The sequence below is a fragment of the Corticium candelabrum genome, chromosome 13 (assembly GCF_963422355.1).
Source record: "Corticium candelabrum chromosome 13, ooCorCand1.1, whole genome shotgun sequence".
Classification (NCBI taxonomy): Eukaryota; Metazoa; Porifera; class Homoscleromorpha; order Homosclerophorida; family Plakinidae; genus Corticium; species Corticium candelabrum.
Genome location: NC_085097.1, coordinates 2,041,544 through 2,055,087, shown reverse-complemented (window position 1 = coordinate 2,055,087; position 13,544 = coordinate 2,041,544). Strand labels below are relative to the sequence as shown.

The window sequence follows — 13,544 nt, the reverse complement described above, 5'->3', positions numbered from 1 at the left end:
GAAATGTGAAAGAATAAATCGGGTTTTTTACTTGTCGATAGCTGGCTTCTGAGGTGCTTAGTGTCAGCGGTGATAGTCTGGCTACTATTAGGAACGTTTGAAGTTGAGCGGTACGTGGGTCTGAGATCTCTGTAATGAGTTCTGAGAGATCCGGTTCGGATGCGTTTGGATACTTTTGTATGGGCCGCCATTTTAGATTCTTCGCATCCCTACATAGGGAGTGCTACCGCACTCCCTGATAAAAGATATCGTTGTCAAATGTTTAAGGTTCTAGATTCTGACTTAGTTCACAGTTTCAACTTTTTATATTTAAAGTTGATGTATTAATTGAACAAATTAATACTGAAGCTGTGTATAGCAAGACATTTATCTACATTTAGCGCAAATCCAAGGCTCACTACCTGACAATGTGACACATCTGTCATGATACAAGTTTTCACAGACGTAACACTCTACCATCTTGCCATGTGTCTTTGGCAACAAACACATGCAGTGCAAAGAAATGTAAAAGTGACTTCTGTCACATGTTTCCAATGGCTTGTCTTCTTCCATTGGAAAAGGTGAGAGCTCATCTCGATCCAAGCAGTAAATCAGATGTCGCATTTTGGAAATATCAAAATGCATGATGGTTACATCATCTCCTAGAGCTGCATGAAATGCATATGCTATTGCAAATAGCCCGCAATCTTTACCATTTTGTTGCTGTTGCACTGGTATTTGTTCTACCATGACAATGTTGTCTTTGTGAGCCAATTGATAGATTTGCTCCAGCTGTGTTTCCATAGGAGGAGACAAGTGTAGGCCAGCATTGCTTTCGTATAGTTGTACTTGTTTGCCAAAGCAGGTTGAAGTCACCCAATGATGACTTCCTGTAAAATGAATCTGAATAGCTGTACAAAAATGTATTTGTTATTATTACAAACCACATGAATGCTTATAATATTATTTTGATAATATTACACTATTAGTGTAGTGTGGTGTTGTGTGGTTTTGTGTTGTGTGGTTTTGTGCTGTGTGGTTTTGTGTTGTGTGGTTTTGTGTTGTGTAGTTTTGTGTTGTGTGGTTTTGTGTTGTGTGGTTTTGTGTTGTGTGGTTTTGTGTGTGTGGTGTTGTGTTGTGTGTGTGTGTGTGTGTGTGTGTGTGTGTGTGTGTGTGTGTGTGTGTGTGTGTGTGTGTGTGTGTGTGTGTGTGTGTGTGTGTGTCATGTCAGTGAGAGCGGTATTTATTTCATACCATCACTTGTTACATGAGCGAATCCGTAAGTCTGGCAAAGGAGTGTTGACTCTAGTCCACTGATGTAGGGAAACTGCTTTAATAGAAGCTGATGAGCAGCATGCATGTGCTTGTCAGTTAGAAAGCCGTCGGCACACTTGCCTTGTATAATACATTTATCAGTTTCATTGAGATCCAGACCATGTACCCACTGTAGAAGAAAATTTATAACAAATCTTCTGGTTATTGCCACTGGCAAATTCAGTTGACTTACTCTTTGTGAACTCCTGGCAGCTGATGTTAGACTAGACAATGTTTGAGGCATACTTGCTCTGTTATTAACTACCTCAAACAAACTTCTTTCTTTTCTGTTATACAGCTTTCTCATATCATATACCCACAGGCATAGGTCATCAAGTTGAGAGCTGCTGATGTTGACATACACATTTTGATATCGAGACACCCTTGGCAACGAGAGTGCTTTGTCAGTTTCCCAGACCTTAATCAAGTCCACGTCTAGTAGTAATTGCAATTCTGGTGTTATTTCAGCTTTTGCAAAATCATTGAACTCTTGCTGAACAACAGGGTTTACTAGCACAAAATCACTAACTCGTTTTAATGTTGGCTTTTTCTCATATGTTAGACAGTCTAGCCACAGAGCCACGTCTACATTGATACTAAGCAACATTCTTCAACAGAGCTTGTATGTTCAGCAAGCTGCAAAACACAAAGTACATGCAGTAACCATAACATAGCTAATCAATTTGTGCCAGTATCTAGATGTAAGCATACCTCTCTCTCTCGTCGTCTTCTTTAGCTTTCCAAACCTCCTATATTGCTCCTGTGCACCACAGCCGTAACAGACTTTGATCAAATAGCTGACGTTCTAAATCTGAGAAATTTGACTTGCTGTTGCCCTTAATCCTAGTAGCAGCTGATTCATCATCTTTGCTTGTTGCATTTGCCAATTCAAAAGACTTCTGTGGTGTATTGTAGATCTTCAGCTGACTAATATTAACTTTGCGCTTTATTGTTGAATTATTTTTGATGCAACGAAGGACACAGCCACCAGATGCAGTCATTTCTATAACTCTGTATGGTCCAAGCCAGGTGTCTTCCATCTTATGACCTTTCGTTGTCCTTTTTAGCATATTTAATCGCAAAACAGTCTGTCCAACTGGGATAGAGTTTGCTACAGCTCCTTTTCTTTTTCTGTATTGTTGTTTCTGTCTTTCCTGACTGTTTTCAATGTTTTCTTTCACTTGAGGGAAAAAGTTTTTTTCTCATTTTCTTTAGATGATGTACTGCTTGCTGCACATCACCCAACTGACTGACAGAAGTAATATCACTGTTTTCAGCTTCTAAAGGAAACCTGAGCTTCTCGCCCATGCATTGAAAAGAAAGGAGTGAACTTGGTGGACTCTTCAACACTGGTTCGAATAGCAAAGCGAACTGGGTCAAGGAGTTCATCCCAGTCTTCTTCATGCTCTATTGCCAATTTTTCAAGGCATCTATGTAGTCATAATACTCTAATTGCAATAGAACTACACTTATCTTCTTATATTGTTTATCTTACTTTCTAACTGTTTGATTTGTTCTTTCATCTAGTCCGTTAGACTGAGGATGATAAGCTGCTGTTAATCTTTGCCTGACATTGAATTGACAATGGAGTACCTTGCACACCTGTTGAAGTAAACACAGTATAAACATCCAACTAGTGGTACATACACCTACAGGTGAAGCAAAGTTTACATTGGCCATACATGATTTAATTAACAAGCACATAGGACATATCTCATACAACCTGGTTGACAAACTCTCTGCCTTGATCAGTGATAATATCATTTGGTGCTCCATGCCTACAGTAGGCAGTGTACAAAGCCCTGGCCACTGTAACAGCAGTTTTGTCTGATATGGGGAAAGCTTCAACCCATTTACTGAAATAGCATGTCATTGTTAGTATGTATTGGTTTCCTTGACTTGTCATTGTTAGCGGTCCCATGAGATCAATTCCAACTAGTCTCCACACTTCTGAACGAACAGGAATAGGGTGGAGTTTGTTTGACTGGAATTTGAGAACAGAATTCGTCCTCTGGCACCTATCACATTTTCTTATCTAGACAACATTAATTGTGCTAGTTAAATTATTTTACAAGATTAGTAACAAAAAAATTTCTACCTGATTTGCGATATCAATTTACTGGTTTGGCCAGTAGTATCTGCTCCTTATTTTGTCAGTGGTTTTAGTTCTTCCCAGATGACCGCCAGTTGGATTTACGTGACACTCCTACATCAATCAACAGAGTGATTCTTCACTCATATACATAGCTATATTTCAAATAACTGCAACTAATTTTAATTATGATGCACCAGCCTGAAAGGCACGATCTTGCTCATTTTTGCTACCAAGTGCAAGTCTGAGTAAACCTGAAGTCTTTGTGTAGTACAACCTTCCATCTTGAACTGTAAAATCTTTTGCTCTTCTTCTAAATGACTTTTGTTTCCTGCTTGGAATATCAGTGTAGTTTGTTCCTCCAGAGACTAGGAACTCTGTATGAGTTCACAATGTTTTCCAACCATTGTTCTGCTGAAGTTACAGTATCTACTTCCTATCACATCATTAAAGTAATTGTAATGTTGCAATTGTTTAGAGAATTTCTTCAATACTAATGCATGCAGATGTCAGTGCTATCTTACTGTAGCTTCTACGTCTGACTCTGCATCCGTCAACTCTGGATTGCCCATATGGCTCTATCACGCGCGTCCAGACTGAGACAACATAATACAAGCCAAATAGAAGCATATTAGTACGAAATCGTAGATACAGCTACAACTCTAGAGTAGATCAACTGTAGCTAACCAAAGAATCAATTCTACTTGCTATGATATACAACTGCTCGCGACTGTAGACACTCAACTGCACAACTGCAACAACCTGCATCTGAATCCAGCGCTAAAGCTGTGTCTCTAGATATATAGTGTACCCTCGCATGCCGCAGTCATTATCCGATTGAGTCACATGTGACTGTGATCACAGTCATCCGGTTGAGTCACAGTCACCATCCGGCAGTTCTAGGAGTCAGTCATCATCTGGTTGAGTCACAGTCATCATACATCCGGCTTCTTCGATCCAGTCATCATACATCCGGCTTCTTCGATCCAGTCATCATCCGGCTTCTTCATGGTCATCTTCCGGCTACCGGTGCAACTGTCACAAGATATTCGTTCTCTAGCTAAATGCAGATGTACAATAGATGATCGGGAACAGAGAGTACTTTAGTTTGCATTACGATCGCCAGTCCTGTAGCTTGAAAGCAGTCTGGGACGGCGAGGAAAGCACAAGGGTCCGAAATCACCAGCAGCTTTGCATCATGGCCGGTGATATGTGTACCCGACATGAGGTCTGGAGCATCGAGTCGACGGTGTGGAATCGCGAGCAAAGCGCGAGGGTACACAAATCACCGGGTGCACAAATCCCCGTGACAGCGGTGTACAGTTTGGAGCTCTAACGAAGTCGGAAACGAACAAAGTAAGTTGGCGGCCCCTCCAACAACAACGAGCTAGAGAATTTTTGTCGAATTGTGACAGATGATTGTGTCCTCACTTGTCGCTAGTTTTCCGATGAGGAGAAGTGATGACGAAGATGAAGATGTAGTTTCTGCTGCAACAGTTGCCTACCTACACTGGAAGTGCTGCCTTCGTCGTAGTCAGGCGGGGTGTATTGTTTGACAGCGTTTCGAACACGCAGCTGGAGGACTTTGCATGGCTCTGCAAAGGTAAGACAAATTGACTAGATGCCAATGCGTTCTACAGTGCGGGAATGTCACATGCTTCCACGTGCCAAATGTGTTGAAACGCAGCGGCATGTCAAATGGCTGCCCTAATTGTACGTATAGGCACGCATGTACATTTGGCGTTCCTGCGTGGCGTCATTTGTGAGCATACACACATGCATTGGCACGTAAGTGATTCGCTAATGCATGAAGCTTAATTAATTAAAGATACAGTCTATAGTAGAGTTCATTAATTAACTAGGGCAGTGTAGATGCATGGTGTTGCTATGAGATATGTGATTGATGATGTTGATGGATGATGTCATGTACACTCATCCTCTTTATGCTTGGCTGGTTACGTTGTTGCTTTTCTACACTCTCATCTCTTCCTTAGTGGTGGATGGTAACATGTGATCTGTGTGCATGTGTTGTTAATGCCCGCACCCTTATGCCTGCACTATATACGTGTGAGGTCCATTGACTTCCACTATCATCTCTGTGTTCCATGTTTCTGGACCTTCTCTGTGGTTCTTTATAGTCACACTGTCTCGTGTAGCATCATGGCTCTGTATCTGTTGGGCTTTGAAGATATGGGGCAAAACAGGAATGCATGGTTGATAGTGGCATTTAGTTGATAACATGCTGCACAGTGATCCATACATTGATTCATGCACACATAATACACACACACACACACACACACACACACACACACACACACACACACACACACACACACACACACACACACACACACACACACACACACACACACAATGATGAAAAATAGAGCATACTGATTCAGTAGTATAATTGTACTTCTGTGTTTTACTACTGCTATGAATCAGACTAAAGTAACATTAGCAATATACTAGAGTGACATTAATTAACAATGTTTTAATTTCTGCTATTGAGTACCACACAAGTGACAAATGACCACAATTATGGTAATTATAACAAGCAGTGTTTTCTATCAAATTAGGTCCTTTCTTGGAAGAGGGCAGATTGTCAAGACTCTTTGGCCATCTTGTTGACATTACTACACATCTTGAATGGATTCGCTGAACTGGCATGAAAGTTGATGGTCCTCCTTCTTCAAATACACCTTGCTGCCAGTGTGACAACGGAGGGAATGATGGGATTTGTGGACAATGAATATACCATTTAACGCATGCAAAGATGTGTTCATGTTCATGTCCATTAATTTCAATAGAATGTCAGATGTAAAACAAAACTTTGCCGGGACGAAGGACAAAATGTTCTTGGTCTACTTCTCCATTACAACCTGCCCATGAAGCCAAAATGACACGACATAGTCCTGTCCTGTTCTGTTCGCTTTGCCATTTGTGACATGTATCTTTCATCACCTATAGTGACAGACTCATGTTGGTGATACGTAATTACAGTGTTGTTGATGTCAGGAAGCTGATCTGGCAGGTACAAGATTTTGTACGTTTGGTACAGAAATTGCTTTTCTTCGTAATCAAACGTGATTATCCTTGACCAGGAACAGGGCTTGATGCTTTCAAAAACTACCCAGTTCTTTGTGTGAGCTGTTGTACTAAGTTTGCAAGTTGCTGCTTCCAGTAGATTATTTGTATCTTTTAACACACTTGGCATTGACTGGTCTTTAATTTCTATGCATTTTAAAGTTTGAAAAGCTGCTTGAAAGATGTCATGGAAATCATTTTCTGGATAAAATTTTGCTGGAGGACTACTGAGAAGGTTTGTCTCTGTTTGAAATTTTCGCATTAGTTGTATTTCTATAGATCTGTTGTTTGTTGAGTAGTTACCTAGGATTCCGTTGTACTTTTTTTCAAACGAAAAGAGCCAAAATCCATACACTGATCCAAAATCCTCTAGACATTTGGAAAGGTGGCAGTGCAGGTGCATATTTGGAGTTACTGCATTTTTACCATACAGTTGCTCAAAACGATTGCAAAATGGCAGGGTACAAGACCTACGATACCACAAATATGACTCAATGTTAACTAATTAAGTTGTCAATATTACAGATAATCGTGAAATATTGGATTGGCTACGTGTATCCATCCGTATCGGCTTGTATTGGTCTAGATTATCAGTTATTGGAGAATAAGTAAAACTGTTTTATCAGTGCAACTTTAGCAAAAAAGGTTTTTTGTACATGTTCCAGTTCAGGCGTGTATGTATGTTTTGCCATTAACAGCCAGTGCTGCAAAAATGGTGCAGCTATACTTTTTTTGTGGTGTTCTGGACAGCAACAAATGTCCATATATATATATTGGTCTCTTGAAAATCAATGGTTCAGCGAGTGTGGTCCATGTCATTACACTGTACAAGTAATTAGTTCATGTACTGTACAGTCTTTTAATTAATTGATTAATTAATTGAAAAAATTTACTGAAGAAATGCTATGCTTAATATTTTGCATTGCGTGTAGGCCATGTGAAGAAGATTGCATATATTTGGAAGGTTGGATCAGTGAATGGCATGTCAAAGTAGTGTCCAGCAAAATCATGCCACTATTCAAGCTGCTAGTGCAACAGCTGTGACATTTGTTTACCAGTTTACGATGCTGTATAATTTAATTCTAACCAGTTATAGTCATTACCGGTTGGATATAATAATATAAACACACACGCACACACACACACACACCACATATATAATAAGCTAAGTGTATACTGAGCACTGATAACAATCTGTGGCATATCAGTACTGAGTAGCAAGTCAAATAACAACCTGTTTGTAGTTGTGTGTGTACAATGTTGCATTTAGTAACTCTTGCATACTGCTTCAAGTGTGCTTTAGCGAATTACAGTTAATTAGTAAAATTCAAGTACATATATATATATATATATATATATATATATATATATATATATATATATACCTGGGAGGCAATGGATTTGGCTTCATGTATTGGTTGGAACTCTCTAATTCCTTCAAGATTGAATACGCCAAATAGGAATGCACGGGCTTGAGTGTTGTCTCCAGCCTGCTCATTGATTCTTCCAGCCAGATTTCTGCAGACAGACTCACTGGGCATCATTGGGCTACCGTGTGGGTCGCTAAAGTGAGTGGCTTTGGGCACAGTGATGAGCTGGCCCTTCTCTGGACTCACTTTGGGAAAGGTCAGTCTCGTACAATCTTGCCTGTTTAGGTGTCTAGCGGACCTAGGTGCATTGAAAAAGAAGTAGACACGTGCTGGAGTGCAGATTGAGTCTCATCTACGTGTGCATAAGTACGGCTTCACTAGCTAACCTGCCCTTGAATGTCGTAAGAAAAGAGCTTGAAAACTTGGCAGACATGTCGCGAAATCGAAAAGAGCGCGAAAGAAACAGGAGGGACTAAACGCACTTTTGACTGGATTTGTCGCGGATTACGTAAAGCCGGCACGTGAAGGACGGGCTTATGGCACGTGCAGATTACAGGATATCCGGGTACTGAAGAAAGTGGACCCCAAAAAAATTGCCCCAGCAACCCCCCAACGCTACACTGGTGCTCGGATCGTCGCGAAACGCGGAGGGCCGGTCGAGATCACGAGTCCGAGACGAACGGTCGCGTCGGATTTTGCCTCGACCGCCTCCGACGGCCCGAAACGAGACTTTGGCGGCCTGAAATGAGATGCGCGGATGTGTCTTCGCGGAAGTGACGTCATCCTCCACGAATAGATCATGACGTTTTAGGTGGGAAGAGTCTGAGATGGGAATGCTGGAAAATGCGCACTCTGAGACGAACAGTCGGATCGGATTGCTTGGGGGCTGAAATTAACCTAAAATTAGATTGCTACGAGAATGTGTCTTCGCGGAAGTGCCGAGTATGCGGCTGTGACGTGTTTGAGATGCTCGGGAACGCCCACTTTCGTCTGTCCACATGTCTATCTGTAACGCGCCGATCGACATGACACCGGTCTCGCGGAAGGTGCGTCTTCTTTGCAGAAGTGGCGTACAACAGTAGATTGCCAACGCCCAGATTGCCACCGCCCGTAGGGCGGGTAGCACTAGTAATATAACATAAATACATTGTACTAGCAAGGTTTCTTGGCTGCTAGAGTTATTCGCTTAGTTGTATCCGAGAGTTCAGTGCACGAGTCCTCTAGCAGGCTAACTTGATGAATTTCCAACCCACATTGTTTGATAGACTCCAGCAAGGCGTCTTTAGTCAGAAACAGGCTGCTAGAGAATATGCCATCACCTACTTTCTTCCGTCTCTCCTCCAACGCATCCGACAGCAGCAAATATCCTCCCGGTCGTAGCAGTTTGGATAATTTTACTAGGTTGCTTGTGTATTCATCCAGAGAGGCCGAACAACACAGACAGAAATGGACGGAAACGACGTCAAACTGAGGATTCTTGTCTTCTTCGAAGAGCTCGTGTGGTTGCCGGAAGTCGCACTTCACCAATCTCGTAATCAATTTTTTTAGACTTTCAGTCCTACGTAGACATTCTTCTGGGTCCCTTTTCTCTAGCTCCCCGACCACGTAACCAATGACGTCACTAAAATCCAACGCATCCGGCTGACTCTCCTTCCAACGCCTGATCTCTTCGAGTGCTTGCGAATTGATGTCGGTAAAGACAATCTCTCTAGTGTAAGGAGCCGCACTGATGAGGCTGTAAATCGTAGGTCCACCACCGAACTCGAGAATCCTTGCGTCGTGAAGCTCGACCTCTGAGTAGAAGTCGTGAATAAACGATAAACGCTGTAAGAGATTCCGGATTGTTGCCGAGGAGAACGAGGCAGAACCGAGAGTGTAGTAGAGGCTGTGATACCTTCTCAAATGGAAGGTACACTCGTACGCGTTCGAGATGGCCGTCATCGGAACAGGATCTAGAAAGACAATGTAATTTAATAAATAAATAATGCATCACAGAAGGTATGCAAATTTGAACCTCGTCACGTCCATTGGTGTGGGCCTACGGCCGGATTGCCAAGCACTTCCGGAGGAAATGGTCTTGAGCAGTTCTAAATTGTTCCACGAAGGCATCGATCTCTAGTGATCGAAGCTCCAACTCAGGAGGACACTTGGACAGACAACAACGAAAGTGGCTAAGAGAATTTGGCCCGAATTAGGTAAGAAATGCTACTTAGTGAGGCAGTAGTCTAATTGAATAGACAGAATCCGGTCCGACTTCGGTTCGCTTTGGTGCGAATACAGTGCGAAACAATACTTTGGTGTCAATTCGGTGCGAATACGTATAGCGGATGATGTGAATACGGTGAGAAGCATGACTTTTGTGCTAGACGTCTAGTTCGTCCAGAATATTTACGAATACTGTAGTAACTCGACTATTAGGACAAAGAAAGGCTACTTCGCGCTACTTTACAACCAGAGCCCCACGTTACCGGGAGGCCCGTATCACCGCGGTACCACTATACTACAAATACTAATGAAATGAACAAGCTACCTGAATGGTTGTATCCTTGCCGCGTCTAGGGCCCGCAGCAACAGCTATACACTCGTTGGAATGCAAAAACCTTTGTCACGTGTGGTCAGCATGGCTATCACTTGTTATCAGCAAGCCAATCACAATCAGACGTCATCATCTTTTTTAACAAGTGGAAAGTGTTGCACGTGGTGAGAAGATGAATTGAGTGAGGTCAAAGCCAGTTCGAAGCGACGACTTTGGGTGCGATGATGAAGCAGGTAACTTTGCACAGGCGAAAGGTTTTGTCCGAGATCGTGTTCGTAAATGTTGATCGTCTAGTGCGTGGCAGCGTTTGTAGCGGATGAGCGACTTGCTGCTAGAGTTCCGTTTTCTTGCCTCAATAAGACAGAAGCAGCGAAGGACGGTATTGAATTAGCAAGAAATCTTGTTGATGTTCTAGTTAACAAAGAGGAGCAGGCTTCCTGCACTGCAAGCGGCAAGGTCTCCGGGGAGGGTGCACTGGACATGCAGTCGCAAATTGGATGCGCTCAAGCCATTACTCTGGGGATGGTATGCACTTGTCAACGACCGCTTGATGTTAAACCTCCTGCAAAACTCTGTGTTGACCTGAAAATACATGCAAAATATTTTACATCATAGGACAAACTTAATGGACAAGAAAATGTAGTTATGAGGTGAAAGAATTCTGTATAACATTCCTTCTACCCAATGCCAAGTCTTCCATCAATCCATATGCTATGCCCAAAACAATGAGCATGCATAAGAAAGCCTGCATAGCTTGTCATGATCTAAAAATGTAATTAAAGAAACAGCATTTCATAAATATTTGTAATGTATATTAATTTGGTAATTAAAATTAATTAGTGTGAGAAACAGAATCGACATGCCTTTCTTACTTGTGAAACAAACTCTCTCCCCTGATCAGAAAGAAATCTTTTGGGAGCACCCATCTGTAAAATACAAAACAATGTTACCAGTTTCACAAGTGCCTGCGGCTGATTGTTGACATTGAAGATAAATTGAACTTGTACCTGCATACAAAAGTTCTAATTCTCTGTACCACACCATTAGCAGTCTTATCCATCAATGAGTAGAAATCCACAAATTTTGTGTAGCAGTCTGTAAAGGTAAGAATGTACCTAAACCCAGCATCAGTTGTTGGTAGTGGTCCTAAAAGGGATAGCAACAATAACATGGTCTTAACTAAAATTCAGATGATACAACACAGCTAACAGTTTATATAAAAACTACAAAGCTGGTACATACCAATAAGATCCATCCCAACCAGTTCTTGAGGCGCCTTTACCCTACTAGGCTTCAACTCTGGAGCCTGTGTCTTTTAGTCTGTCGTACATCTGACAGCGATCACAAGATTCACACTGTAGAATGACATTGTCAAATCATTATAGTTTACAAAATAATCCTATTTTATACAATATCTATTTACATATTCAATGACATCTTCCTTTATGCCATTCCATGTGTAGAACTTGGAGACTTTAGCAAGTGTGTTGTTGATTCCACTCTGTCCACCCATGGAGTTAGAGTGGTATTGATGACGAATTTCTGTTATTTCATCTAGCTGATAAATAACTTTCTTTCTCGTGTCTTTCTTAACCCCAACGTAAATTAATTCCTTTTCTATAATGGAAACAGGAAATACTGTCAAACATTTATAACTTGCTGGAGACCAATAGAGGTTGGTTCGATTGTGTACATGGAATGGAAGCGTTGTGTTGTTGAAACAAATCAGATATTAAAACATTGCACCACACAATGTACTCAAAATAGTGATAGCATATGACATAGCATCAGTCAAATGATTACAAAATATTTGGTTAGGAGACAACAGTCCAAAAATCCATTAGTCACTACACTGCCAACACACTAAATAAAAAATTCTACAAACATTGTGTAAGAAATTAAAAATTAGTATTGTTAGTTATATATTAATTAACTATTTTAATATGTTACAACAATGCAAAGCACTGGGTTGAAGTAAATAATTCAACTGTAAAAAATAATTATTTATTACCTAATATGTATATGCTATATGCAATTATATAGAGAGAGCAGAAGAAAAAAGAGCACAGAGCAACTAAATGAACTGCAGGTGTCATTGTGGTGTCACAAACTGAAGCAAAGAAGAGAAAGATTGGACACATGGCCATCAGCAAGTATGCACTCTTGAAGAAAGAAGTTTCCTCTCTTATCAATAGTGTGAAGTCTGAAGGAACCTTGTTGGCTGATGAACACATCGACCATGCCCAAGCAATGCTTGCAAAGCAATTCAAGGAGATAGGGGGTTGCCAATCTGTGTGTGTTTTTGAAGCAGACGGATGTCAGTTTGTTGGAACACCAGACCGAAACTTCATTCAGATCATGAACATAGCAGGTAATCACTGGATTACTGTCAGTAATATCGGCTGTGACAAAGACGCAGTGGTCATTTACGATTCACTGTATGAAAACATCGATGCTTCAGTGAAGGAGAAATTTGTAAAGCAAATGGCATACATGATAGCCCCAACAACTAAAGAAATGGCTTTGAAGTGGGCTGATATTTAGAAGCAAGTGGGAGGCTCAGACTGTGGACTGTTCGCTATTGCTGTAGCAACTAGTTTGTGTTGCGGCGTGCTGCCTCAAGAATGTTTTTGGGACCAGAGGCGCATGCGCAAACACCTTTGTGACTGCTTTGATAAAGGAGTAATGTTTGAGTTTCCCAAGTGGTCAAAGCCCAGACATCACAAAGGATGTCGTCACAAAGAGAGTATTCAAATTGTCTGCCATTGGAAACAGCCATATTTCGGGAAGCAGTTGATGGTACAATGTGATAAGTGTCATGAACAGTTCCATTGTGAATGTGAAACAGTTCATCAAGTTGTTGGAAAAATGATCCTTTCGTCTGCCAAAACTGTTTGTAATGTTATTTTGATTCTAGTGGTAATAGTGTTAGAAGATTATATTTTAGTGAAGATGGGGTGGCACTGTGCTTTGGGGTAGTTTAGTGATATGATTGTGTCTAGTTAACTGTCTATAACAGAAAAATAGAGGTGATTCATTATATACTTTCAAAATGGTCATTAATCTCTTCTGGTGCGCACAGCAACTCCAGCAGTTATTATTATACCTTACTGTAAAAATTATATATACACATATACACTAATTCATATTAAACATTATTTAT

At 41.1% G+C, this 13,544-nt stretch overlaps 2 protein-coding genes and 2 long non-coding RNA genes across 7 annotated transcripts; 1 reads left to right on the top strand and 3 right to left on the bottom strand.

Annotated features, from left to right (window-relative positions):
- Positions 1-314: 314 nt before the first annotated feature.
- On the bottom strand, positions 315-1,915 carry LOC134188448 (uncharacterized). Its single transcript, XM_062656613.1, has 3 exons — positions 1,487-1,915; positions 1,234-1,423; positions 315-890 (listed from the first exon to the last, which is right to left on the bottom strand). The coding sequence occupies exons 1-3, from the start codon at positions 1,898-1,900 to the stop codon at positions 367-369; spliced, it is 1,128 nt and encodes a 375-aa protein (XP_062512597.1). The 5' UTR covers positions 1,901-1,915; the 3' UTR covers positions 315-366.
- A 2,449-nt stretch (positions 1,916-4,364) lies between these two features.
- LOC134188452 (uncharacterized) lies at positions 4,365-7,811 on the top strand. 4 transcript variants are annotated; one of them, XR_009971357.1, is made up of 5 exons: positions 4,366-4,741; positions 4,827-4,988; positions 5,968-6,710; positions 6,775-6,936; positions 7,001-7,079. It is a non-coding gene; the product is annotated as an uncharacterized LOC134188452 (long non-coding RNA). The 4 variants fall into 4 exon arrangements; XR_009971356.1 differs by having other exon boundaries at positions 4,365-4,741; positions 4,801-4,988; positions 6,775-7,094; XR_009971358.1 differs by lacking the exons at positions 6,775-6,936; positions 7,001-7,079 and adding an exon at positions 7,408-7,811.
- An 818-nt stretch (positions 7,812-8,629) lies between these two features.
- On the bottom strand, positions 8,630-10,359 carry LOC134188450 (nicotinamide N-methyltransferase-like; the record flags this gene model as incomplete). Its single annotated transcript, XM_062656616.1, has 2 exons — positions 9,109-10,359; positions 8,630-8,656 (listed from the first exon to the last, which is right to left on the bottom strand). Coding segments are annotated over exons 1-2 (705 nt in total), but the record flags the coding sequence as incomplete, so codon positions are not given.
- Positions 10,360-10,749: 390 nt separating this feature from the next.
- LOC134188451 (uncharacterized) lies at positions 10,750-12,233 on the bottom strand. Its single transcript, XR_009971354.1, has 5 exons — positions 11,805-12,233; positions 11,624-11,736; positions 11,389-11,527; positions 11,254-11,307; positions 10,750-11,145 (listed from the first exon to the last, which is right to left on the bottom strand). It is a non-coding gene; the product is annotated as an uncharacterized LOC134188451 (long non-coding RNA).
- Between the last annotated feature and the right edge of the window lie 1,311 nt (positions 12,234-13,544).